This window comes from Larimichthys crocea, chromosome VII (assembly GCF_000972845.2).
Source record: "Larimichthys crocea isolate SSNF chromosome VII, L_crocea_2.0, whole genome shotgun sequence".
In the NCBI taxonomy this organism is placed as follows: domain Eukaryota; kingdom Metazoa; phylum Chordata; class Actinopteri; family Sciaenidae; genus Larimichthys; species Larimichthys crocea.
Genome location: NC_040017.1, coordinates 21,831,489 through 21,858,985, shown reverse-complemented (window position 1 = coordinate 21,858,985; position 27,497 = coordinate 21,831,489). Strand labels below are relative to the sequence as shown.

At 39.9% G+C, this 27,497-nt stretch overlaps 1 protein-coding gene across 16 annotated transcripts; it reads left to right on the top strand.

Annotated features, from left to right (window-relative positions):
• Positions 1 to 5,782: 5,782 nt before the first annotated feature.
• Positions 5,783 to 25,232, top strand: picalmb (phosphatidylinositol binding clathrin assembly protein b). Of its 16 annotated transcripts, none has more exons than XM_010743335.3 (24): positions 5,783 to 6,009; positions 11,295 to 11,437; positions 11,539 to 11,614; positions 11,714 to 11,816; positions 12,727 to 12,820; positions 12,992 to 13,103; positions 13,186 to 13,292; positions 13,383 to 13,424; positions 13,956 to 13,967; positions 14,519 to 14,604; positions 14,828 to 14,951; positions 15,043 to 15,170; positions 16,181 to 16,269; positions 16,455 to 16,607; positions 17,005 to 17,088; positions 18,067 to 18,159; positions 18,348 to 18,479; positions 19,536 to 19,652; positions 19,775 to 19,805; positions 19,907 to 20,006; positions 20,149 to 20,208; positions 21,356 to 21,460; positions 21,867 to 21,972; positions 23,388 to 25,232. In XM_010743335.3, the coding sequence occupies exons 1-23, from the start codon at positions 5,880 to 5,882 to the stop codon at positions 21,957 to 21,959; spliced, it is 2,214 nt and encodes a 737-aa protein (XP_010741637.1). In that variant the 5' UTR covers positions 5,783 to 5,879; the 3' UTR covers positions 21,960 to 21,972; positions 23,388 to 25,232. The 16 variants fall into 16 exon arrangements, with proteins under 16 accessions (XP_010741637.1, XP_019114917.1, XP_010741636.1 ...); XM_019259372.2 differs by having other exon boundaries at positions 15,037 to 15,170; positions 17,065 to 17,088; XM_010743334.3 differs by having other exon boundaries at positions 15,037 to 15,170.
• The last annotated feature ends 2,265 nt before the right edge of the window (positions 25,233 to 27,497 follow it).

Below are 27,497 nucleotides of genomic sequence, written 5' to 3'. Positions count from 1 at the left end.
ATCTTTCAATCATATCATGCAATCTTCCTCAGCAGATGGAGTTTGCCCAGTTGTTATGGAGTTGTAGACGTTCCAAGTTCCTTTTTTCTTCACACTTCTGTCTTCATGTATTTCTCTGAGAAATCTGCATCATGATGCATCAGACACATCTGCAAGACTGGATCAGCAACCAGGCAGAGTAGGCATCTTGTCCAGAGGGCTCAGGTTGACCTGGATCATTACTTTTAATTACAAATCTTTATATGTAAAACACAACAAAAACTGAAAAAGTAACCTCAGTTTACTTCAGTCTTGATGCCCTGTCTTATAGGGAGGCTCTCTGTCAAAATGTAGCACTGTTACCTTTAATATTTAAGTTTATATTATGGTTAGGGAAGCATTTCACCAGACAAGAACATCAATATTGGACAATTCTGCAAAACATACTCTGATTAGTTCAGAGTAAATACAACAAATGTTGAATGGATTGCCATTTGGTGCAATCAGTCATTGTGTTTGTGAACTTTCAACCAGTCAAAATGTGTTTAATACTAGTTATAATAATTACTGTTTTCCAGCATAACTAAAAAAACAAAACAAACCAAAAAAAACAGCAGAAGATCTGGGGCTGAGTAACTTTTAACTGAAGACACGTTGACATGTCACAGGATGAGGAAAGCAGGCTGACTCACTGTCACTAAGTGCGTTTCCATCCACCTGTTCCTGGGAAACAAATAAAAATGTGCATCACTGAAGTTTCCACTTAGGAGACAAAAATATCAGATCTGTGTGGAGCGATGAGGACACGGTAACCTTCCTCATAATAATGCACAAAACCAACAGATATGTCATATTTACTTCTGGTTTGCCACATTGTTTTTCATTGTTTGAGATCTGAGAAGAGGAAGTTCAACTTCTAATCCAGTCGTTCAAAATGTTTGTTCTTTCACTGATTTTCAGCATTTTTGTTTAAAGGTTGGGTTCAGTTTGGATGGAAACTTCTGTTATGACCAAGTGTTGGGTTCAGTTTGGATGGAAACTTCTGTTATGACCAAGTGGCAATCTCTGTGGCCGTGGAAGTGAAGTACCAAAAACTGCAGTTTCTCAAACGTCCACTTGAGGCTGGCTACAGAACGAGTCAGTCTCCATAAGCCCCCATGTTCAAATGTCCAACTTCACAGCAGATATAAACATGTTTACAGCCTGGTACAAAAAACAGTTTTGGTCTCTGTATCTCATTTCCCCATTTATGCCAACTGTACTGAGGGTGAATGTTTATACAACTCACCTGTTCAAGTTATATTATGGCTTAAAGTTATGTAGAATTAACAACATGGCCACTTTGATTGGCAGGTTGGTGCCATTACAGATGGGTTTTTTTTAGCACCCAAGTGTCATTCAGCCCACCTGAGGTCGACTGACGATCCATGTTGGTGATTACAGGAGAGGCGGCAGAGACAGGACTGCCAAGATGCCAAGAAACCTTTGGGTGACAGATATGACGTCCTTACTGTCCATGGTCAGGACTTACTTGGACACTTGAATAGAACCGAACAATCCTAAATAGTATTTCATACTGTCAAATTGTCTGTTGTGAAAAAGGTCTATTATTTCATTCGAGAAATATTGGTTGGTTTCTGCAGTTCTGAGCAAAACAGGTTGCTCCTTTTTATTAACTAATTTTTGCCCTGAGGCCCCCCAGTGGGTTGATCTGGCCTTGTGCTGTTCAGTCTCAATATTTCAAAGCTTAAAAGTCTTTCAAGTAACTTGCAATGCATGTTTTTTAAAAATCTGTGTATGTTCAATAAGTAAAAACAATTTGAGGAAATGTTTTCAGCTAAATTCACGTCATGTTTCAGGAGTAGATAGATGGATAGATAGATACTTTATTGATCCCAAAGGAAATTCAAGAGTATATGAGCACATGGGAACATTATACGTTTAGATGTTTGTTCCCTTCTCACACATAATACAGTTGCTTTGAGCTAACACCTGACCTGTGCGTCACTCATTCGTTTAGACTCATTCAGGCCTCACGTGTCAGACTCAGATCCGGATTTGAAGCCACACAGGCACTCACTACTCCAGCAGAGCCCATAGAAACACAGCTGGCTGTAGGTGTTTGCTATTCACTACTGCTCACCTGCCCCCTCTGATGAGGTAGGGCTGAAATCAAATATGAAACACTTACAAGGAGACAAGTGCCTTTTAGAGCAAACAGGATCAGATGGCTGCATATGCGTGAAATGAATACATATAGTGAACCATCCTGCTTATTTTACAAATCCCACCCAGCAAATGACCCATTTAGCCCCTGTATTCTACCTGTGCTTTAGTCACGCGACATTCTTTAAGATATAAAGTAAGATCTGTGAAAAAAACGTGTGCCCACACAGCCAAAACAATGCTCAGTGTCTTGTGTATCATATTAATGGATTTCAACATATCTTACCTGCAATAATAGCCATTAAAACCACAGTAATACCCATGAGAAGTTTACTTATTTCATCCTATGACTACATCTAAAAGCCATAATATTGTTTTTTATCGCACACCATAACACTTCAAGTCCCAGCTCTCCTGAGCTTTGCGAATGTTTCCTGCAGGTCGTGGTGCTCGGAGACTTTTAATGGCTCAGGACCAACCGCCACACTTAGATCTGACCTGATAGAGCCGTCTCTATCTGATCAACTTGAAACATCCAGACTCAACAAACAGACGTCTAAATCACACAATCTAGCCTGCATCACACAAAACCCGTGAGAGTGCGGCTGTAATCTGACGCTCCAGTTTTAACACAGACAGGAAAGTGAAGCTCTCATCAAAGGCTGTGCTGTGATTTGATCCCCAGTGAGTAATGTTTCCAAAAGCTAGAAACCTCCTTTTTCTTCCTCAACAGAAGGGTAATTGTGGAAAGTTCCTGGGTAAAAAAAGAGTGTAAATTTGTTGCCATAGATAATATTTGTAGCACTGACTAAAAATGATGCAAATACACATGAAAAAAGGTCAAAATATAATACGAATAATTTCATTTTAATGATGCAGAATATTAAAAAAAGAACAGTGTTTGCTTCTCGAGATGATTATGTGCTGAAACTGAAAATAAATATACTAGCTTCATTTCTACGTGAGAAGGTTTTTCTAGAGGCATCTGACTGTATCTTTTGTTTTGGCTGGAAACCTGCACAAAAAAATTCCCAGGTGAGAGGAGAAAACAACAGGCTTCACTTATTGTTTATGTACGAAATCCAACCCCTGTATTAAGAGACCAACATGTGAGGAGCACTGCTTTCTTTCTTTTAACATGACCTTGTCTAAGAGGATACTGTAGCTATGTTAGTCTCTCATGCAGTTCAAGTATCCACACACCCTGGCTGAGGAATTCAAGATTAGGTGCAGATTTCTTTGTTTATGGTGGAAGGAAAAATATAAACAAACACATCTGAGGCTCAAGAAACACGCTAAGATCTGATGTACTGTTCTCTAAAACCACAAATACACTGAATGAGTTATTGGAAAACTGAAATAAATCTTAAAGCATAAAAAATAAAGCCTAAAGTTGATTGCACAGTGAAAAATCAAAGGCAGAAATGGATGATTTAAGCTAAAAGGTAAGTCTAAGTGGTGATTTTGAACTTGAAGTGTCAGTCTTATTAAAACATGAAGTCAGTTTGGCTCCATAATCAGTGAGCAACATGGTGGGCTTGATGTTTGATGGCACTGTGCTGCCCCTCTGTGTTCACTGTGTTACACTGCACGAGCCTCTACTGAGTGACTCAGTATATTTACTCAAGTACTCTATTTAAGTACAATTTGAGGTACTTGTATTCGAGTAATTCCATTTTATGCTTCTGTACACTTCAATTCATGCTGCAGGTTTTCACTCCGCTGTATTTATCTGACAGCTTTAGTTAGTATGCACTTTGGAGATTAAAATTATGAATACAAAATATGATCCACTCATAAATTTTGGTGTATTATTATAGAATTAACTCCCCAGCAGTATATAAGGTAGACACACATTTACTTCAGGAACCTTACACATCATTGCATCCATAGTGATAATACAGTAATATCATATAGATGATTGTGATAGGTCATTCTGCGTATGAATACTTTGATGCTCATACTCTGATCTGTGTACTTCTTCCACCTTTGATTTCCTGTAAAATGACATTTCATGGAGGAAGTTTGAATCTGAATTTTAAATATTTAACATCATAACCTGCTGAAATCAGAAAGCTTTTTAGACATTCAGCCCTCATTACACTGAAGTCATAGCAATTCAGAAGTAACACATCTCCAGATCAGGTCAGGTATTATTATTAATCAGGTAACTGTGAATGATATTAATGTCTGATTTTTGATTTAGTTGTTTCCACACATTAGGTTTTGTGAAATCAGAGTCAGAATCAACTTTATTGGCCAAGTTTCAATGTTACACAGTTTAATATGACAGAAACAGACATATATTTATACGAATATTTAAAAAAACAACAATGATATATACATGGCAAATCAATTTCCTTTAATATTTGTATATATTGAATGATAGTTAGATATATACAGTAAATAGGTGGATAAACAGCATGCTTACATCTGTTCTTAATGATATGTACATGTTAAAGATCTTCTAGGATGTTTTATGACACTTTATGACTGATTGAACTGTTGCTACTTAGTAATACCACAAGTAAAAGTCCTGTATTACTGCTGCGTGGCTTAATCAATAAAAATATATCATAATTTATTGGTTGATTTTTGAATTAATAAACTGAATGTGCAAACTACACTTGTACCAGCAGATTCTGTTGCCATAAACATGCCAAATTTCTGTTTTAGATACATTTTTAATGTTTTGTCTTTATTTATAATTATAAAAAAATGTCATAATTTGTCATGACACAATACAATGTCCACATTCTGACTTTACTGCAGTATAACAACAGTGATTTTAAATGATATAAAGTACTGCGGTTCATTCCTCCACTCAGTCAGGCCTGTTGCAGCCTCTTCTTGTGTCCACTCCTCAATCAATACAGGCTTCATCCTCTCATCCAGGCCTCTCCTGTGATTGAGCATTTGTGCATTCCTCCACCACCTCCACCTCCAAACTCCAAACTCTCAGCTCAGAAAGCTCCAGCTGGACTGCGGTCAGCCGGTGTGCACCTGCACCACGGTGCCGATCGGTGTCAGATCTGATCCGGGGTCTGCAGGGCGGTGTGTTGAGCACAGAGCAAAAAAAAAAAAAAAAAAAAAAAAGCACGGCCCGCCATTTCCCCTCTCTCCCTCTCAGTGGTCTATCCAGCGGCAGCAGGAGGAGGAGGAGGAGGAGGAGGAGAGACGCAGGGATCCGGTGTGCCACATCGGGATGAGAGCGAGACAGAGACCCGGGTCGGATGAGTCAGCGAGTGGACCCCATAATCACGGCATCCCTGAGATCTGAATGAAACCGGACGGAGGCGACGAGAAATAAACATTTATTTTTTTTATTTTTATTTTTATTGTTGTTGAGATTGGAGCTCCTTTTGCCTCTTCTTCTTCTTCTTCTTCCTCCTCTTTTAGTCCGCCCTCCCCTTGGTCCTGCTCTGCCATACATAGCCTAGTTTTTTTTTTTTTTATTTTTAATTTTCTACATCCACCAAAAAAAAAAAAAAAAGGTGGAGAAATAAAACATTTTTTTAAAAAAAGGGGGGCGGGGGGGTCCGGTAAAGGTTTTTCGGAGGAGGTGGAGCGTTTTATTTTTTTATTTATTATATATATATTTTATATAAATCTCAAACCTGAAGACAGACGCTTTTTTTTTTTTATCTTTCTTCTTTTTTTATACACAAAACAAAATCTTTTTGTTGTTGTTGTTGTTGTTGTTGTTGCGTTGGGGGGCTGACTCGCAGTTGAAGATGTCGGGGCAGAGCATCACGGACCGGATCACCGCTGCCCAGCACAGTGTAACGGGATCCGCCGTGTCCAAAACAGTATGCAAGGCCACCACTCACGAAGTAATGGGTCCGAAAAAGAAACATTTGGATTGTGAGTATCTGTTTTATATATTTTTATTTTTAAAAATAAAGTTAAATCACCGCAGAGGATGGAGGAGCTACTGCTACTAGGCCGCAAAGCCTCGGGTTAGCGTTAATGCTAACGCCCGCTCATGTCAGCGATAAAGGGGGGGAGGGGGATTATATTGTTTTAGCCGTGTTTGAGAAGGTGTTAGACATCCAAACAAAGGTTTAGAAGCTGATAATTATAATTAACCATTAAAAAAACGTCTCTAATGTATTTAAACTAGCCTCAGCTAGCTGTCTGGTTTTGTTCACCCCCTCTTGTCATATTTCATCTTCAGCCTCCTATAATGAGCGTTTAGAGTCTGGCTGCCATCTAACAGCTAAACCTTTTATTATTTTTTAATAATAATGATTTAAATGTGAGCTATATAGGTTGGAAAGGGGAGGAAAGGGGGGCTTCCCTGCTCACACAGGCCGTGATTTAACATTCACAGGAATGCTTCATCTCCCATCTTGGTGCACCTGCAGCAGGGGACAAGTGTTTGTGAAGCTACATGGGTGGGGGGGGGTTTGAAGTAACGTGACACCTGCTCAGGCACAATGAGGTGACACAAATCACAGTTTGTGACTGTGAAAAGGATTAGTTTATCCTCCCTCCCTCCCCCTTTTTTTTTTTTTACTGACTCTTCCTGCATGCATGTATGAGCTTAAATTGCAGTCTGATGCACACAGACAGAGTCACTGCCCTCGTCTTGTACTTACGAGATGCAGTGGGAGATATTGTGCACATCGATCTGCGTTTGCAAAATGCATGACGGCACAGTAATGAAAGTGGTTTTTATGGAGGCTCTGCGTCATCAGTTCATGAGAAAGGTGTGTGTGCGTCTACAAGTCTCTCTGTCGTCGAGTCACATGTAGTAAATCCTAAATGGCTGTCCCCGGTTAGTTTGTGGTGAATATTTTTGGTTTTGACGTGTTAAAAGTTGCAGGTTCCACACCTGTTGTTGCCCGCTCAGGCTCAGGCGGGTCGACTCTCCCTCCCTCGAGGTGAGATGAGTGAAAGTTTGGCAGAGTGATGCTCTGTTGGCTCATCGTGACTGACGTGTCTCTCATGTACGTGGATAATAACACGGTGTCCTCTTGTCTCTCCCCCAGTGAAACATAAAGGAGTGATGACAGCCGGGATGACTTTAACACGGCAGCTTAAGTCAGCTTAGTGTTATTTATGGGTGTTTTTAACGAACTTCATTTCATGATTTACCTTTTTTTTTTTTTGAGATTAGAGAGAGGTGTTGGAAATACAGGAGCGCACAGCTATGGCTGAATGTGGCTGGAAATGTTTTGACATGTATGAGTTTCTGGTCTTTTTATATTGCCTTACTGCGTGAAATACAAACTTGAACACCTTTCACGCTTCTCAAATGTTAAATGTGGTCTACAAAATTATACAAGAAGTTCTAGCTGTAGCTAAAATGGTTAAAAACTTGATTTTAAATCAAGAAAAGCAATATAGACAGATCAGTAAGGCTCATAACCAGGCATGAAACTGAACATATGGTTGCCCTGTTCACTCTATGTTTGAGTGATAGATAGATAGATAGATAGATAGATAGATAGATAGATAGATATGCTACAGTCTGTACAAAGCCTCACATAAATACATAGCCATTAAACGTAAACATTCAGCACATTTCTCCACCCGTTTATAGTTAAAATGTGACCTAAAAGATTTAAAAACTTTATTAGTTTGTGTTTTATTTAATAGAGTTTCTGTCTGCACTGTTATTAGTTAACCACACTCAGTATTAAACACCAGAAGTGCAGCTGTTACGTAATGTTCTGCACAGATCCCTCAACAATTAATCAAACACGAATAAATGCACCATTGCATGTGCAACGTTCCGACTCCAACAGTAATATTTAAACATCTCTGATGCGACAAATACTTAAAAAAAGAAATCATTTATTTCGGGGAGCGTGTTTTGTTGTTTGCTGTTGATGGCAACCAAAGGCCAAAAATTGGTTGCCAGTTTCTCAAAATGGTTTCTCTTGGCAACCCGTTACTGTGGAGCCCTGCAGACACACACTGTGTTTATATATATATATATGTATGTATGTATGTACGCATCTCAAATGTCAGTATCGGTCGGGCTATACTTGACAGTTTTCACTACTCGCTTGACATATTTTGGTCGTCACCAACAGTGCTGAAGTGGAGAAGAGCTGAGGAGTAACTCAGCTGTTTGTTAAAGAAACAGCAAACACAGCTAACGTCATTGTTGAATAATCCACTACATACATTCTCGATCAATTAATAATCATTAATTTTAGATCTCAGAAAATGGTGAGAAAATGTCAGTTTACTGTCACATAAGACAAAGAAAAGCAACAAACCCTCAGATTTGAGAAGCTGGAATAAAGACGTCAACGTGTTTGTCAGAAAATGACTCAGATGATCAACAGATTATTTGTGCCAGAGTTTTGGCACTAGTATGAAACCAATATTTGTTTGTTACTTTGAGAAAGCTCTAAACACATTTTGTCCGTCTACAAGCAGTCCTCCAATAATTTGAAAAGAATCGAGTTGATTTTTTTATTTCAGCGTTGTTTGCATCGGTTGTCTTCTTCTTCACAGCCTTTGCTGGTTTATTGCCGCATATCTCAGCGTGTGATCGCCACCTGTCGATCAGTAGAGTAATGTCAAAAACTTCACAGGGAACCGTTCATAAAATAAGGATTATTTTTGATCATCCGTGCTGCAAATTATGAACATTTTTGGTTAGAAACAAAACAGTGTTGATGTGTGATACCCAGCCTTATGCATATCAGTATTATAGTATTTGCTATTATAAACTATCAACTTTTAGTACGGTTATGCCTGCAGCTAACCATTTTATCCATCACCAATTAATCTGTTGATCATTTTCTTGATTAAACAGTTAGTTTGTGTCCATGAAATGTCAGAAACTGGTGAAAAATGTTGATCAACTTCATCAACTTTCTTAAGTTTTATCTTTGGTCTTGTCCACAACTTAAATATATCCAGTTTACTGTCATAGAGGACTTAAAGAAACCGAGAAAACATTCACATCTGTGAAGCTGAAATCAGAGACATTTCTTCATAAAAAAACGACTGAAAACAATCAATTACCAAAATATTTGGTGACTAATCGACGCCGCTCTACCTACAGTATGACACTGTGATCAAACTACAGTGCGGCATTTCACAAATCAGTCATTTTAAGCAGATTTAAGACTAACAAACACAGTTCATTACTTTAGCTTCGCATAAAATACACCTAACGACGCCCTGAATTGATTAATTGTGATTTATATCATATTGATCTCATGCACTCCACCCTTAAACGTTTTGCAGCCTGCTGTTTAGCACCATCATGCACCGTCATGACTGTCACACGAACACATTTGTGTCCCATGAATTAATTAGACTAGAATGCATTAATGTCAGCCACAGTGAATATCTAGCAGGCTGATTGTAACATGACAGTGCTGTCAGCGCGTAGCCTCCTCCCCCATATTCCTCCACCTCCTCCTCCTCCTCCTCCTCCCTGCTCCTCTCCGTCATCTTCTTCTCTGGGCAGTTCAGCCAGCCATGCTAACTGCTGCTGCTTCTCTGGAAGGTTATCCTGTCCTACTTAAAGTCCCCTGCCTTTTAAAAAGTCAAATATAGGACAGAAAGGGAGGCCCAATTACCCCGTCAGTCTGATCACTGCTGTGAATGGCAGGGTCATTAGCTCTGCTTTGACTAACAGCATTCAACCAGCACACAGATGTGAACATATGTGGGACAGAACATGTATGGTTAACATCTTAATGCCCTGCGCTTTGTGTCGGTCTGAATGTTTTAGTCCCATTAACAACTATAAATGAACTCACCTCTGCTGCAGTGATTTGTGATTGTATCGACACTATAGGAGGATTTATGTTGAGCAGGCTTGTTTAACATTTTACTGGCAGTATTTTGAGTAGAAGTGTGGTCATATCTGCTGTAATAGTTTGAATTCGGCTGACTTTATAATCCAGACTAACATTTTACATTAGTAATAGTCAGCATTTCCTTTTTGTCAGTTCACAGACACGCTGGAAATGTCTCTGAATGATTTTAAAGAGGATTGAACGTGCAGATATATTATTTTTATATCATATGTTGTCTCTATAACAATATAATTGTTAAAAAACTTAAAGTACTGATGTGTAAAATGTGAGACAAACTCAGATAACTTCAACAAAAGTGTGAGCTGCTCCCGGGTCTTTACTGAATGTCATTTTTTGAAAACACGTTGTCAGCTTCTGTTTAAGTATTTGAAGCTTTTAATGACATCAGACTAAAAAATAGTGTGATAGGCCTATGTGGTGATTAACCAGTGTCACAAAGGCTCAGCCACACCGGGTGTTTCTGTCACGTATAGTCAGTGAAGTAGCGTTGAGTTAAAAGGTTGATCTTTCGGTGCATAAACCAACACGAGCAAAGCAGGAAAAGGAGCATTTAGAAATTTAACTCATCAACACATAATATTACCTGCATAAGAGATTTATGCATTTATAGATTTATTATTTACTAAAATAAATAAAATGTTCACATTATTTTGTACGTTTGTAGTGTTATAATTAATAAGTTATGCGTTGTTGTAGTCCTCGAACTAAATCCTCAATTTAAATTAAGTAATTTATCAAATTAAATTGATCTGTTTTCTTTAAGTAAAGGCCGAATGAGAAGGATTTGTTGCTGTTTAAACACAAGATTCAAAGTTGGAGTTGGAGAGCGATCTAGAGAGTGAATGAAGAGAGGGAGCAAAGAGAGATTCAGAACTGAAGTTACTTTTTGATTCGTTCACGATGAAAACCCGGTGAGGAGGAGCCACGTTACTGTATTTGATGCAGCCAAAGCTCGGTCCCATCTCTGTCAGCTCAGAGACGAGTGGAGAGAAATGAGGCAATATCCTGATGGCTACGATTTATGGAGTCCTGACGTCACACTCTGTGCTGAATAGTGAATACAGAAGCAAAAAAAAAAAAAGTGCTTTTCAGTACAACCTCACAGAATATCCCTCTCAGAAATACTGTGGGAACGGGGATGCTCTGTTCTGCACCTGTCATTTTATCAGATCTGCTAAATTTCAGGTGCAGAGCGAGCAGTGAAAATGATTTAAACTACGTGGATGATTTCAGCTCGATCTATATTCTAACATGATTTTCGCAGCCTTGGAAGCATCCTTAATAGTTTTTGTGTTGTTTATTTTGCAGCTTGTCGAGCACTCGCCAATCACCTTCCTCTTTTTTTGTTTTCAGATTTGATCCATTGCACCAACGAGATGAACGTGAACATTCCCCAACTGGCCGACTCGCTGTTCGAGAGGACCACCAACACCAGCTGGGTGGTTGTGTTCAAGTCACTTATCACCACACACCACCTCATGGTCTATGGGAACGAGGTGAGACACGTCAGCAAAAACTAGACTAAGCTTACAGCTGATTATTTGAGCGTTAATTTGTATTAACTAAAAGTGTGTTTAACCATTTCCTCCTCTCTCAGCGTTTTGTCCAGTATCTGGCTTCAAGGAATACACTATTCAACCTCAGTAATTTTTTGGACAAAAGTGGTTTACAAGGTAACGTCTTTGGAAAAACATCTTTTGGATTTCTGCAACGTTTAAAAAAAAAAAATGATTTATTGTTTTTAAATCTGCTGCTGCGGTTTCACCTTCCAGGTTACGACATGTCCACGTTTATCAGGAGGTATAGTCGATACCTGAACGAGAAAGCTGTTTCGTACAGACAGGTGGCCTTTGACTTCACGAAAGTTAAACGCGGGTAAGAACTCAGAGCAGCAGTATTAAACCTGTAAACATCTTGTGTGAAAAATCAGCGCTTACATTGAGGTCTAGAACAAAGAGTTCATTATTGATTCATATTTTTGTAACTCGTCCAAAATCTCATCCGAATCTATTGATGCCTTCAAATAAAATGGTAAATGTAACATACTTATATAACTCCTCTTTAGTCTTCCGACTACTCAAGTTGCTTTTACACTACATATCTTATTCACCCATTCACACATGCATTCATCAGGCCAACTGCTCATCAGTTTTTGGGAGCTAAGGACAAGCACAACCACCGATTAACTGATGAGTGACGATTAGACGATTGGTTATATTAATAGAAAACATAGAAAAGCAGTAAATGCTTTTAAACATTTTGAGAAGGCTTAGACAAAAATGTTTCTTATTTTTTTAAAATAAAAACTGCCTTGTTTGTACTTTTTTAAATAATATTCTCGGGCAAAAATAAGTCTGAATATTCAAACACAGACAAACCAAATCCTTATAATCAAGATTTAAATCCAAAAGAAAATCAGTCAGTCGATTTAGAGCCGCAATGATAAGTCATTTATCGATTAATCAATGTATTATATGTTTTATTTTTAGACAGAAAATTACTGTTTGTTACAGATTTGCAACAATTATGACACAATCAGCAAACATGTCTCTGGTTGTTTGGACTGTCGGTCGGACCTTGAGTTTTTTTTTTTTTTTTAACACCATACTATTATTCAAAACGATCAAACTGATCACTAATAAAAGAAATTGTTGCAGTCCTACAATCTGTGTCAGTAAAAAAAAAAGGAGTGAGTCTGTTATCAGCTTTCGGAGCTCCACTGCTTTGCTCATCCATCTCTCCCTCTCTCCCCTCACCTGCTCCGACCCTCCACGCGTCTGCACAGAGTGGACGGCGTAATGAGGACCATGAATACAGAGAAGTTGCTCAAGACGATCCCCATTATTCAGAACCAGATGGACGCCCTCCTCGATTTCAATGTGAGTCTGAGGTGAAGCCTCCTGCAGCTCTGGCACGCGCAGATTGCGCTGAGGCTGCTGCAGACGAAGTCGCGATGCGTTATCTCGGTTCACGGGCGTTGTTTTTCTGTGTCAACAAATCGCTGTGAAGTAGCCCGAAGATAAATGTGTTGGCTGATTGCTTCCCCTCAGGTCAATGCCAATGAGCTGACTAATGGAGTCATCAATGCAGCCTTCATGCTCCTCTTCAAAGACTCCATCAGGCTCTTTGCTGCTTATAACGAGGGAATCATCAACCTGCTTGGTAAGACAACTTCCACTTCGAACCTTCTCTTTGTCGTCAGTCCATGTCATGGTCGGGTCATTTCAATGTTTTCACCCAACAGAGAAATACTTTGACATGAAGAAGACCCAGTGTAAAGAAGGCTTGGACATTTACAAGAAGTTTCTCACCCGAATGACTCGGATATCAGAGTTCCTCAAAGTAGCAGAGGTACGCTCATTTCTTCACAGAGAAACGAGCTGTCGCGAAGCTGAAAACGCACGATTGTGACTTTGGTTTTTCTCTTTCTCGTTTACACAGCAGGTGGGCATTGATCGAGGAGACATTCCCGACCTTTCACAGGTAAGAAATCTGCAAGCACAGGTTTTTTTTTTCTTTGCTCTTAATAGGAAGTCTTTCTTTGCTTTCTCCCTCTATTTCCAGCTCTAACTGCTCTTTTTTTCATCAGCTTTGTCTTTGTCCGACTAGAGTACAGTCCACCCGACACAAATGTGTTTTTTAAAATAAGGCACTCTGCATGATTTCCTTCTCAAAAGCATGTTTGCAAGAGGAGGTGGTCTTCTTCTCCTGTTTCTTGTCCTTTTTCTTCCTCCTCCTCCCTCTTCTTCTTCTCCTCCTTCTTTCTACAGTAAATAAAGGTGATTTTTTTTTTGAAGTAAGAACTATAAACCACAGCCTACTCAGGAAACCTGCGCCGTGACAGTTAGATGTTTCCTAATTTAAAATACACTGCACATACTTGTTGTGCCGCGCTGTGGAGACCAATTTTACATAAATATTTTAGCCCCTGGAGAACTGCAGCTACAATGCATTCCCCTCTGACTGTCACCACCTTTATATTCTGTATTTTCCCCCCTTATCTTTCCACTTCAGTTCACAGTTTGTGTAAGTACTATCATTTCACTCTTCTTCTATGTCTGTGACTTGCCTCAGTGTTGTCCTTTTTGCATGCCTCTGCTCTGACTCTGTCTCCTACGTTCATCGTGGTGGAAAAAAAAAAAAAGAAGGAAAAAACGCTCGCTGTGGTAAATTCTGTTCACTTTGGTCACGTTATTTAAAAGGTGTGAACCAGTGTAGCTCATCTACTGTAACATGGCTGGCTCCCCCCTCCCTGTTGTGCTTAGACACGGCCAATTCAACAACGGCCAGGTTGTTGAAAGTGCCGTGGTGCAGTACGTCATCCCACACAGGTGTTATCTCATCCAAATAGCTTTTTGGCTGGAATGCAGTCATGGATCAGTGGTGGGTAACTAATAGCTCAAAGTGGATAAAATGTAACCTCCAAATCAGAGACATGAATTGGCTGTGTACGCCTGTTTATTGCTTTGTCTATCTTGGTTGTCCACCACTGTCCCTGTTTTGGTTTCGCTGTGCATACAGGCTACATTTTTCTGCCTCTCAGGAACTTGCTGACTGTGTGTTTTCTGTCACAACAGGCTCCTAGTAGCCTTCTCGAAGCTCTGGAGCAGCACTTGGCCTCTTTAGAGGGCAAGAAGGTCAAAGACTCCACTGCAGCCAGCAGGTACGTTAATCCTCTCATCACTGTTTCTGAATTCCTCTTCATCTTTTTCTTGAATCTCCGAGACTGCCTTTTTCCGTAACTCAATCCAAAGGGCTTTGCAGATGAGTGACAAGCTGACACTGAGGAAGTACAAATGCACACAAGAGATATAAAAATGATGAAAATGTAGTGATAAAACTAATAAAATAGATCAATCCAATGCCGATTTGTGTGTTTCTCGCAGGGCCAGCACCCTGTCAAACGCAGTCTCATCGTTGGCCAGCACGGGGATGTCGTTCACTAAAGTGGACGAGCGGGAGAAGCAGGCAGCTCTCGAGGAGGAACAGGCTCGACTCAAAGCTCTGAAGGTGGGTTTGCTGTTTTCTTTTATAAAAAAAAACATGTTTGTCTCTGTTGCCCGTTTGTTTGAATTAACTTGCCTCGCTCACTCAGGAACAGAGGCTCAAAGAGCTCTCCAAGAGGCCCTCCTTCGCCACAACTGATACGTCGCCGATCTCCACCACCGGGGGCACTATCAGCACAGCACCAGCCATCGACCTCTTCTCTACACCCAGCTGCTCTAATGGGTACTGCTTAGATCTATAGGATGTCCTCTCTTTAGTCTGGAAACATGTATAATTTGAAACCATTTGATATTTCCACTTCAGTGGCTTTAAACCTGCAATATCTTCGTTTGTTTTGGCCACTTGGTGACAGCAGAAGCAAGTTGTGAGCACAGCATAGACATCGCCACTTTAAGTCGATATGGTCAACGTTGGCAAACCAGAGCAGAGCAACATCACTGTTCATTTGAGGTCGTGTTTCTGACCGCCTGATGGATCCAAGTCTCAGTTTTTGATCTCCACCAAGTCCAAATATCTGGACCTGGTTGTTCACTCTGTCTTGCTAACAGTTGAAGCTGAGAAGAGCTACAGATTCAGGAGATAATTCCCCTTTTACATTGTTTATAGTAAAGATACTGATTATTTCTCAAAGCACTGATCTTGTTTCGTCTTCACAACCCAAAGATATTCAGTTTACTGTCATAAAGGACTGAAGAAAACAAAAAATATTCACATTTGAAAAGCTGAATTTAAAGAATTCGGACATTTCCCCCCCTAGAAAATGATTTAAGCTGATTTAATCAATTATCAAAATAGTTCCCAGATAATTTAATAATGTACTACTGATCGATTAATCGACTAATTGTTGCAGATCTAGTGTCACACACAGGTTCTGTATTGGCTCGGCTGATTGAAAACTAGCACCGTTAACCAACATTTATTTTCATTATCAGTTGATTTGTCAATTATTTATCTCTTCTTTACTTTGTGACTCCATCTGTGTCGACATTTTATAATTACCGAAACTGTGAAAACTTATTTTTATAAGAGAATTACAACTGCTAAAAATATATATCTGTAAAAATCTAAGTTCTCAGCATGTTTATGTTTGTAAATACAGTTTTTAGACCTGAATCAGGACTGTAATCATGTATTTTATATTTTATTTATGTTTGTTTGTAGGCTCATGAACAAAAAAGAGTTGCTTGTAACCCTGTAAAAACATCTTTTGTTGTCTTCTTTCCCGTCTGCAGTGCAGTGAAGATGGAGAGCGACCTCTTTGACCTGCAGTCAACTTTCCAGCCGGGTTCCACGGGGCTTCCAGTGGCGACAGCGTGGGCAGGTAAAGAGCCGCCGCCGCCGCCTTCTCCGACATCTCCAACCAAACATCTGTGTTTCTGGACTTTGCATGCTCTCCTTCTCTTGTTGTTGACTCTGATGCCCACCTCTTCCTCTCCACTTTTTTTTTTTTTTTTTTTCTTTCTGTCTTTTTCTTTGTCTCTGTCTCTCTTTCCTCTGCCTGCCCAGATCCTTTCACCTCTGCTGAAGCTGGAGATGATTCCATGCCAAACCTTAACCCTTTCCTCTCAAAAATCGTTGTCGATGCCACTCACTTACCTGTCGTGTCTTCAGACGGTGTTAGCTTTCCCTCTAGGACATCTGGTCATGAAATGTTTGGTGGTAACGACTCATTTTGTTTCTCCTTGTCGCTCTTGTTCATTTCTCTGTAGTCACTTACGAGCATGATCGGTTTTGCATGTTTACCGTGCCGCTGTAGTTTTCAATGTTGATTTGTGCAAATGTCTAAATTCTTTTCTCTGTTTCTCTGCAATGCAATTCATACCAAGCTCAAATTGTGTTATTTTTTTTATTTTTTTTAAAGAGAACGCCTCTTTATCTATCAACCAGGACCTTCCATGCCCCACTACAGAGTCCATACACCCATTTTTGCTTCCCAGTTACCTTCCATCATCTCTTTTACTGAACAGTTTGGTGTCTCATTGTCATACAAACATGCCGTACAGCTCTAAGTTAAAAACCTGTTCTTCTTTCACCAACACTATTTCTGATTCTCCAGATCGTTACAATCCCTTTATTGACACAAACTCATCTGTTTCAACCAATTACAAACGCACAGTGCGGATAGAACACTCCATCTCAGGTACTATGATGGCTCACCATCTCAGCCTATGTTTCCTGAGCCCTGGCAAACATAGGGTCCTAATGCAATTCCCTCCCTCCCCCCCTAAGGGCTCTTATTTTGATATTCATGTTAGAAATGTGGACATAAACTAATATTAAAGGAAATGTTTGACATTTTCGGAAATATATTTATTTGCTTTTACGCCTCGAGTTGGAGAGAAGATCGATAACGCTCCTATCTGCTATCTTAATCACATATCCTACGATTAAACAAACTATATATTTATATGTGTTAGGGCAAATGAATTTAAAATGATGTGCAGTTTGTTTGACTGAGGCTGAGACGCACCATTGGGCCACACAGCCACATAAATCGATCTATCTATCTAAAGCTGTCTCATCTGCGATGGCATTTTTACGAGCTTTCTGGCGAGGACCCCCGCTGGAGCTGATTGAGCTGTACAGTATAGCAGTCAAATGACGCTTGACGTCGCTCAGTTCATCCGCGGTTCATCTGCTGGCCTCGCTCGGGTGGCCGAGCCTGGCAGTCCCCAGATTTGTTGTAGTTGTAGAGCGAGGTAGCTGCTTTAGCTGCCCCGTAATGTGTTAATTAAGCAGTTTAAAGATGGAGCCAGGCCAGCTGTTCCCGTCTGTAGAGCTGAGCGTATTGACTTTCTCATCTAACAGGAAAAAAAACAATCAGCATATTTGCCAAAATGTCAAACTATTTCCTTCAATCCCTCCCTCTTAGTTGCTACAATACTGTTCTGCACTATTTTATCTTTCTACAACTTAAATTTGACCCCAAACTTTGACTACAACAATTCAACATGTTAGCTGTCTTCTTCTTCCTGCCTGTATTGCTGTCATTTCCCACCTGTCTCTTTGGCCTGGCCTTGAAATGCCTTTTTTTTCCTTTTGCTCTCTTTCCTCCTCTCTCTCTCTTTCTCTCTCTGTCTCTTTCTTCTTTGTCTTCCTGCTTCCTGTGGCGTGTCAGACTCCTTCTGTGGTCCAGTGTCCATTGCCCAGCACCTCCCACACCAGGCTCCTTACCCCACTGAGCCCTCTACTGTAGCAGGTCTATTCAGAGGTAGAGTACTGAAGGCTCTCTACGGCACATTCGGCTAGTTTTCTCTCCTGCGGAGAAAGCTGAGGCGTTGGAAGTAGGAAGTGATTGATATACGGACACTTAGACGGGCCAGTGGTCAGTTTTCAGAGTCATTTCTCTTCCTGTAACTCTTGTGATGACAGCCGGCTTCTTTCTCATCTCTCATGAAGGATACTCAACGCCACAGGCTCCTCCACAGCAGTCAGCAGGGGGACTCCAAGTGGACTTTGAGTCAGTTTTTGGAGCCAAAGCCACCGGCAGCAACAGCCTCAATTCTGATGGTGAGGAGCATTTGCATATAAGTGAGTGTGCTGTACTTGTGGAGTTTGGTTTCTGTTTGTTAGTGAGGTAGTCGTGCTTAATTTAAGTCTGCAGATGATGAATTAAAGGCCAGTCTGGCCTGAAAGAAAGAAGAAAAGGCATCGTACAGAATGAAGTCAGGCTGGTTAGAAACGACCCGTAAGGTGTTGTTTATATGGCCCACTGACTGTTTCTTTCAGTCTCTTATATTGTGTTTCTCAAAGAACACCACAACAGGTCAACCTGAGCTATAGTCAACTCTGGTTCTGACGTCAGATACTGCTGAAACACCTGCAACACTCGGCCCTGTTTTGCAACTCGCCAGTGAAAGTACAGACCGTTGTCTTCTCTGCACTATTTTTACCACCTCTCCGTTAGTGACTGCAAGCAGCTCGAAAACAGCAGAATGACACTATGAATGGGTAAACCTGAAACTTGGTATTAAACAAGCCCCAGACTTAAAATTATTAAACGCCGTAGTACCAATAAGCTTTGACGTGATCGCCTCTGCTGTCGACATTAGAGAAATCAAGATATTCGTCAATTATGTAAAGTCGATGTGGACGTGTAGAAACATGAGCGATATTTCCAAACATCTAGTGAAAGTACGTCACACACAGACGGAGAAATGCACCGTTTTCAACTGCCTAGCTCATCTTCCATTGCCCCATCCACCTCAGGAGTGTTATGCATGCTACTGTAGCAGCCCACACAGAGTTAATTATACAAACACGGGTTAATGATTAAAAGTTATACAGCTATAATTATGGGCGTGTACGTCAGTTAAATCTGAAATGCTCAGAGCATCATCTGGACACTCAGATGCAGAGGTCACATCAACATTTGTTGCTCAATAAGTGTATATTAAAGAGTGCCGACCATGTTTGGAAACACCCGGAGACCTTTGTTTCATTTCCTGTCGTCATTTCTTTACAATCAGCTGCTTAATAAAGGCATAAAATGAAACTTGCTCTGGTTTACTGACAATATTTGACTGTGTACACACAATAAAACATATCAGACAAACAGGTTTATTATATCCGTATCTGTCTTGTCAGATATTGCCGGGGGCATCCTGAAGCCAACTCTCGCCGGCTCCAGCCAGCTGCCCGGTCAGCAGCCGGAGAAGCTGGTGTCAGATGACCTTGACTCCTCCCTGGCCAACCTTGTCGGCAGTGAGTGTGTCGCTTTGCTTTTCAGCTGCACTAATTTAAAGCACAAGTTCATTAAAATGATTAGAGATAATATTCGCAGATGGATATCTAATACCTCCCCTCCGATTAATTTCCTCTTTTAGACCTTGGCATCGGGAACGGCACGGTGAAAAAGTAAGTGATGGATCAACAACAACAACAGCAACAACAACAGCAGCTTTGTGCTTTCAGGGCAGTTACGAGCTGGTGCTAACATCAAGTGTCTTAATCTGCAGTGACATCCACTGGAGTCAGCCGGGGGAGAAGAGGATGACCGGCGGCACCAACTGGCAGCCCAAAGCGGCGCCGACCACGACCTGGAACCCCGTCTCCATGGTGACACACACACACTGTAGATTTCACGTGCCACATGTAGCGTCTTATTTCACTGCCAAATAACTGCGCTGGCCGTTGTTATAGTGTTATACTGTTTTTGTTAAAGTCTTGACATGTGCTGTGTCTGTTTGTGTCTCCTCAGCCATCGTCAATCATGGCCTTCCCTGCCACCACGCCCACAGGCATGATGGGATATGGCATGGTCAGTATAATGGCAAATATACAGTATGTTTAGCTTCGGTTCAGTCCTTCTGAAGTGGACACGTACACGTACCACCTCAGAAAATATTAATGCAGTAGCGTAGGCCGATCCTGTTCAACTACAGACAATTAACGCAGTAGGCAGATTTATTTACTGTTGACTGTTGAAGCCTGAACAGAGCCAGAGTTTATTTTGTACTCCTACTAAACTGCATCTTCTTCCTAATATTTCCTGTTTTGGAACTGCAGTCATCTTTGAAACGTTAATTTTACCTCCACTCACTGTCTCAAGTCACATTTGAGTTCATAACTTATCACGGATGTATGCGCACACTACGTGAACGTGACAACACAGCAGGCTGATGTTTAAACAAAATATTTGAATCAGTAACATTCCAGTCGATATGTTAGTGTGATTTTATTCAAACTAACTTTAATTTAAAAGAAATATTTCCTCAAAGTTCCACTGTATGTCACGTACCGCTGGTGGTCCTCGTACCACAGTTTGAGAAACAGTGCGTTATAAAACTTTAACCTTCTTATTCGAGAGAATTGATAAAAAACACTTAAACTGGCTCAAGTGAACTGTTGTTTTGAAGGATGGAGTTTTTTTGAGGACACTGAGCTTATAAATATTTAAATGTACTGGCAGGCACCAGGTTGTTTTTTTTTATATTTTTTTTTTTTTATTTATTTTATAAAAATAAACTTCTCTGCACAAAACAGTGGAAGGTACACAGAATATCTAGCACAGATCTTGACATGCGTGACTCACAGTGTAACTTCTAACAGTCACATGAGTTAATGAAATCATGTTGAATGAAAGCCAGTGTGTGTGTAGAGCGGCGCCCCCTGGTGGTTTTATCAAAATGAACAGAAGCTGAAATATTTTATTTAAAAATGCCAAATTTTTTACTGCTTTCATCTTCTAAAATGTGGCTGTTGTTCTTAATATTCTCTGATAATAATACACTGAATATGAACTTAAATATGTTGTCTTTGATTTAAGACCAAATTAAAAAGCATTACATCGAAACCAAATCAGAAAATTTACCAATGATGACCGTATTCTTTCGTTGTTGACATCATTTCACAAATGACTGAAATTCACCGTTGCTGAAATACTTTCTGTCCTCTCTGTGCTGCAGCCTCCACAAATGGGCTCTATGGGGATGATGAATCCGCCCACCATGATGTACTCCCAGCCTGTGATGAGGCCACCCAACCCCTTCGGCTCTGTGTCTAGTGCTCAGGTGGGTGCAGTCCGGCAGTCCGACGGCAGCTCCGCCGAGCTCACGCGCGATGAAGTCAGTATCTGTTTGTGCAGTTATCAGGTTGAGTAAATAGGTGTATCCATCGTGCGGTGACGTGTAATCGTAGTTAGTCACTGTGTAAATCCTCAGTGTGAATACAGCTGGAGATGATGGCAGTTTTAATAACGGAGGCGCCGCTCTCTGAAAAAACTGTGAATCATCTCCCTTGTTTTGACTCCCTGTTTCTCCTCAACAACTCCTTTTTTTTTTTTCTTTTTTGTTTATTAACCCGTCTGTCATACATCACAGCTTCTCCTGAACTAATCTCATCCCTCCTTCAGTGTCTGTACTGACTCTCTGACTTCTCCTCTGGTCCTCCTGCTCCCTGTATTTCTTCCTGAAATAGCCCTCCGCAGCCTCTAGTCCTTCCAGCCAGAGTCCTCTCCGAGCCCCTGGACAGGACCCGTTTGCACACCTCTCTCTCAAGGATTTCTTGTAGAGCATCTCTTTAGGTACAGCATGCTCTTTGCTTGCGGGTGCCACCCGCATGCGTCACATGCCCAACCGTTTGTTTCTTGTTGTATCTTTGCATACTTGATGTGCTCTTCTGATTTAGATGCTACGTGTATTTTTCTCATTTATTCTGTTTTATCTTCACCTTTGTTGCTTGGTTTTCTTGCTTGTTTTGACACATTAGTGCCGCCTTTAGAGCCAGACTCACTCCGACCTCTTTGTGTTTCCACTGTCACATATTGCTCACACCTGTTTGCTCTGAACATTGGCTCCATTGTTGGATTTGACTGACTCTTTGCCAAGCTCTGTCCCCCCCTAAGTTACTGTTGCTACTCCTGTCAAGCTTTCCATACTCACGTGGCACATTACAAAGATAAAGAACGAGGTTTTACGTTTGAAATTCATAGTAACTTTTACAACAATAGGACTCAGATCTAGACAGAAGGCAGATTTTCACAGTAGTAGCTGAATATTTAATGTTTCCAACTGACTTAGACGAGACAAAAAGAGTCTTGAATATGCATTTGGCTGTATGATAGAGCTGCAGTGATTAGTTTGTTAATCATCTAGGCTAGGTCACAACTAATAAATTAATTGGCAACTATTTTCATAGTTAATTAATGGTTTGGAGTCATTTTTTCAGAAAAAATGTCAAATTTCTTTGATTTCAGCTTCTCAAATGTGAATATTTCCTTTTTTCTTGTATCCCCTGTGACAGTAAACAAAATATCTTTTGGGTTGTGGACAAAAAAAAAACTTTATAATAAATATACTTTATTACTTTTAAGCAAATTGATGAATCAAGAAAAGGATATACAGATTAATTGATGAAAATGATGAATGGAAATAATTGTTAGTTGCGCCCCAACTATGATATCAGGCTAAAGCGAACAGCTTTCTTCGGCTTTGTTGTTGAGTGTTGAGCTAATCTGCTCAGACTGTTCTGACCCTGTTTTGCTGCTTGACTTGCTCGTTAATATTTTAAAACAGTTACAAGAGAAAAGACTTTTATCTTAGGGAAGGATGGCTCAAGTTCCTGGACTGTTAAACATCCTTTAAATCCAATCTAGCATCCAGGAGCAGCTTACATACAGTTGATGGAATAAAATATTACTGTTTTCCTCCTGTATCCCGCTATATAATGTAATGTAGTCAGTTAATGACGTGCTTCTTGGCCTTGCGACATCCTCTTGTGTTTTAGGTTTTGAAAGACTAAGAATAACCCGGCCTGTCGAGCATCGTTCGAACACCACTTAAATTCAAAGCTTGACTGACCCGTGCTGGCTCGTTTTGGTTGCTATAATTGGACAATGCTGTTCTGGGGGAAGGGTTTAGCAAACAGTCACTTGACTTATTATTTATTCATATTCACATTTTAACTTTTCGCTCATATAATCTGTTGCCTCTCTTGCAGATGCAGTTCATGTAATTTGGAGAAAAAAAGTGTCTCTCGGAAGATGAAGCACTTAGCAGCAAAGCTTTGTCCTCGTTGCAGTCTAACTCTTCAGAGAAACATTCTCACACACACACACACACACCCAAATACAGACATGTCAAGAACACAATGGTGCAGCGACAGTCAGAAACCATGGTAACCGTGTCCAAAATGACGTTTGGCGATAGCTCACACCCATTATTCTGTAACTTGTCCGAGACGTCGAGTGATGCTGCTGTCTAAAACCCCCTTAAAGAGGATTCCTTATCCGTTTTACAGCGTAATCTGTAAAGATAGTTTATGGGTGCTGAGAAATTTTGATGTTATGTATTTGGATATACTGTGGTTTGGATGTTAAAGGCTTGATGTTCAGCAGGGAGGGGGCGGAAGAACAACAACAACAACAACAACAAAAAAATAAACAAGGAGAGCAGTCCTTCCCTTTCTTGATCCGACCATCAGTCATCCATACCCTACAGTTATTTAACTGTCACTAAGTAGTGATGCTAATGGCGTTTACACCTGTTTAGTTTTTGTCTTTTTTACCGTGTTTACAGTAGACATTCCTTGTGTGTTGTTTGTATTTATTTATGATTATTGGTTTAAGATCGGGGCAGAATTTAAAAAAATAAAATAATAATGTAAAATCTACAAGTACTTTGAACACCTGTGGGAGTGCTTCAGCATTAAACAAGGATCTCAGACTATCATTGAGAGGTAGAGTTAAAAATAGCTATTATATAAAAAAAAAAATTACACCTATTAAGCGGAATGATAGAGCACTAAATATTCTACGAGTTTTGTGTTAAGAAAACTTTTCTACTAGATGAAAGATTTCACAATCTCTGTTGTACTTAAGTGCAGGGGTTAGAGTACGAGTCAGTTAACAGTATATAGTCGATTCTGTGCCTAGGGTTTTTTGCAATGGATCAGTTTCCTGTCTAGTTGAAGAAAAAGAAGACGAAGAAGAAGAAGAAGAAGAAAAAAAAAACACTTCATCCACGAATCTGAAGCGTCGCACTGGGTGGTGGGCTCCATTTGCTTTAAGCTTGGCATGCCATTGACTCACTGACCGTATTCAAGGCTGCCTTTACTCTGAATGTGAAAGAGTTGTCTTCATGTTGCACACATCTTTCCACACTACAGTTCCTCAGCGGGAGTCGGGTGGGGGCTTGTTCTTTGAGGGGGTTGGGAGGACGGGAAGTGTGTCTGCTTGCTGGTTAGCCGTCGCTACGTTAACGTTGGGTTGGGGAGAAAAGGGGGGGTGTCACAGATTTGATGTAAATTAATTGTATAAAAAGGAAAAAAAAAAAATCAAAAAGGACCAGGGTGGAGCGGGAGGAGCGCTGTTGATCGGCGCTCTGTGTATATAAAAAACTGACTGTTCTTTGAGTTCAAAAGTGAAAGATGTATGAAATATGAAAGCAATTCAATCAAATTTGACTCTACCTAAGTTTGATTCAGGATACACTCTGCGTTTGTCTCCGCAGATATTTTCTTTATGTAATTAGAACGTGTAGCAGACAATGACTGAAGTCTTTTCTTTCTTTTACAAATAAAGAGCAGCTTCCACAAACTATTGTACAGCATATTTATTCTTTTTAATCAAGGTGAATGTCAAATCTATTAACTGTCATAACGGTGTGGCTCATGGACGATCTTTTAACTAGTAAAGGTTTAGACGTGTGTTGCCTGCCTGCTCACATAAGGCAGATGTTAAGATTTGTGTAAACTTATAAAACATTTAGTACTTTCACCCAATCAACTCTTGAGATACTGTAATAAACAACTACAAAATTAAAATAAATGCTGCCTTGCATAAGACACTTTTTGTCATCGTATGTATCCAGTGCAGTGGTTTACAAACTTAAAGGGTTGTGGCTGGATTAAACCTGCTTTCCCCACAGATTCCTCCCGCTTTGTTCGTTCTGTAAATGAAAAATATACATGGTGCCTGGATTGGTGTAGCAATTGATTATGGAATATGCACAAAAATATATAAACTTCACACACAAAACACTACATAAATTATAAAACAAACAGAACCCACCTCATATCTTATCCTGTCAGTTGCTATTTTTTACTTAAAAGTTCAGTGTGTAACTTTTAATATATATATAGGATATAGATCTAGATATAGATATCGATTAGACGAAACCTCAGTAGCCTCATCTTCATATGATGAAGGCCACCATAGCTTCTCCTGTGCACTTGGATTGTAATCTGCAATCTCACCACTGGAAGCCACAGAATTTTACACACTGGACCTTTAATTACTAATTACTATAATAACTTAATACCATACTAATAGTTAATTAGTTCCAATAAGATTACTTTTTTTTATTCTTACTATCCAATTTCAAAGTAATTTTAATTGAACAAATTATCGGAGCTTACATAAATTCATTTAACTCTGTTTTTTGGGGTCCATGCAGCGAAGCTGCGGGAACCCATTGTTATTATTATTCTACGTTTTTCTACGTTTTCTTCTTAATATTCTTTCTTCCCCCATGGGAGTCTATGGTAGCCCATAGAACCATATTGTAAAAAGTTGTGAAATTTGGCACATTGATTAAGGACAGCTATATCTTTAATGTCATCAAGTTACATGTTGTCAGTAAACACAGTATAACGCCACCAACGGGTCAAAGTTTAAGGTTCCTTTGTGTATGTAAGTTTTGAATCGTTAGCCCAATTTTCAAAAACAAGGTATCGTTGGATTCCTTGGATCATACCGAGTTCAATGCACCCTATGACGTCATAATGCCATGATAGATTTTCCGCCATCTTGGATTTTGTTGAAAGTGGAAAAAAAGTTTCAGCGGTTGCAAATTTAGATTGATTCTCATGAAAATTGGCACAGACCATCTTCAGACCAATCCGCACAAAATGTGGGACAGATTTTTCAATTTTGCCTTCGTTTGCCCACTACAGCCAATCGGTGGCGAAAGCGCCGATTTCTTTGTGAGCTCATATCTCAGATGCTTTGCTTTTTTCTCTTGACGTGTTTGGATGTGAAACTAAAATTTCATGTCTGCTAATAATGTGGAATGTCCCATTTATGGACATTACAAAACTTTTCATGTCATCATAACAATGCAGCGGCATATTGGATTTCAACGAACTATCGTAAGTTACATGATTGCCTGATTTGCATGGGCCCCTCATTGCTATATTTATCTGTGTGGTTATTCATGACAAATTGAGTTACCACAAACCAAACTGAAATTTTTTGGGGCAAGGCCCTTGCTTGCTTTGTTTGGCTTGATAATCCTTCTTTGCTGAAGGAGCCACAAATACATATATAAATATATATTAATCCATTGCACATAATTATGTGAAGTTTTTCTGATTATTTTACGTGATCACAAGCTGAAAAATTGGTAAGCACTGGTTTTGTATAACTCAGACGTATGCAACACTTAAAATGATCAGACAGCATAAATACATACATCTTATGTTCAGAAAACTGAGCCTTTAAATGAGCAGTCAGGATTTATGTACGGTTGTGACGTCTCAGCTGACTTGAACTCTCCATCTGAAGATATCTGGGAATGACACTTTGGACCTTTTTTTTTTTTTTTTTTTGGATCCAGTCTTTTTTTATGAGATAATACTGATCCAGTCCTGTTTAATCTTTGCATGATGCTTCGTTTGTCAAGTGACACAAAGAACTTTCGTTGACGTTTTAAAAAAAGTGCATTTCCAGAATTTCCAACTCCGAGGCAAAGCGGTTTTCCCCCCCATGACTCCATACTATACTCCAAACTATGACGAGACACCCACTGTAAATAAAGACTACAATCAGTCAGTTACCTGTGATTGGCCTGTAAAAGTCAGCCAATCAGAGGGGAGGTTCAGGAATATTAAGAGACAAAAGCAACAACAGTTTGTGTCAGAGCTGTAAAACTACACTGAGATGTTTTCTGGCACTTTAAACCCACAAATATATTTTGTCATGACTATCACAACTATGGGACCTTTAATATAATGACTTTTTATAACTTAGCAATGATTTTCCAGCTGTTTTCATTCATCCTCTCTGCAGCTGATCAACAACAGACCATGAGCACCATGGAGGCACCTCCA

Bases quoted from the DNA above. Each gene is read 5' to 3' on its own strand.
- picalmb (XM_010743334.3), top strand. From the start codon at position 5,880: ATGTCGGGGCAGAGCATCACGGACCGGATCACCGCTGCCCAGCACAGT. The intron at 14,605-14,827 runs GTACGTTAATCC...TGTTTCTCGCAG, and splicing joins GACTCCACTGCAGCCAGCAG to GGCCAGCACCCTGTCAAACG. The intron at 17,089-18,066 runs GTACTATGATGG...GTGGCGTGTCAG, and splicing joins GATAGAACACTCCATCTCAG to ACTCCTTCTGTGGTCCAGTG.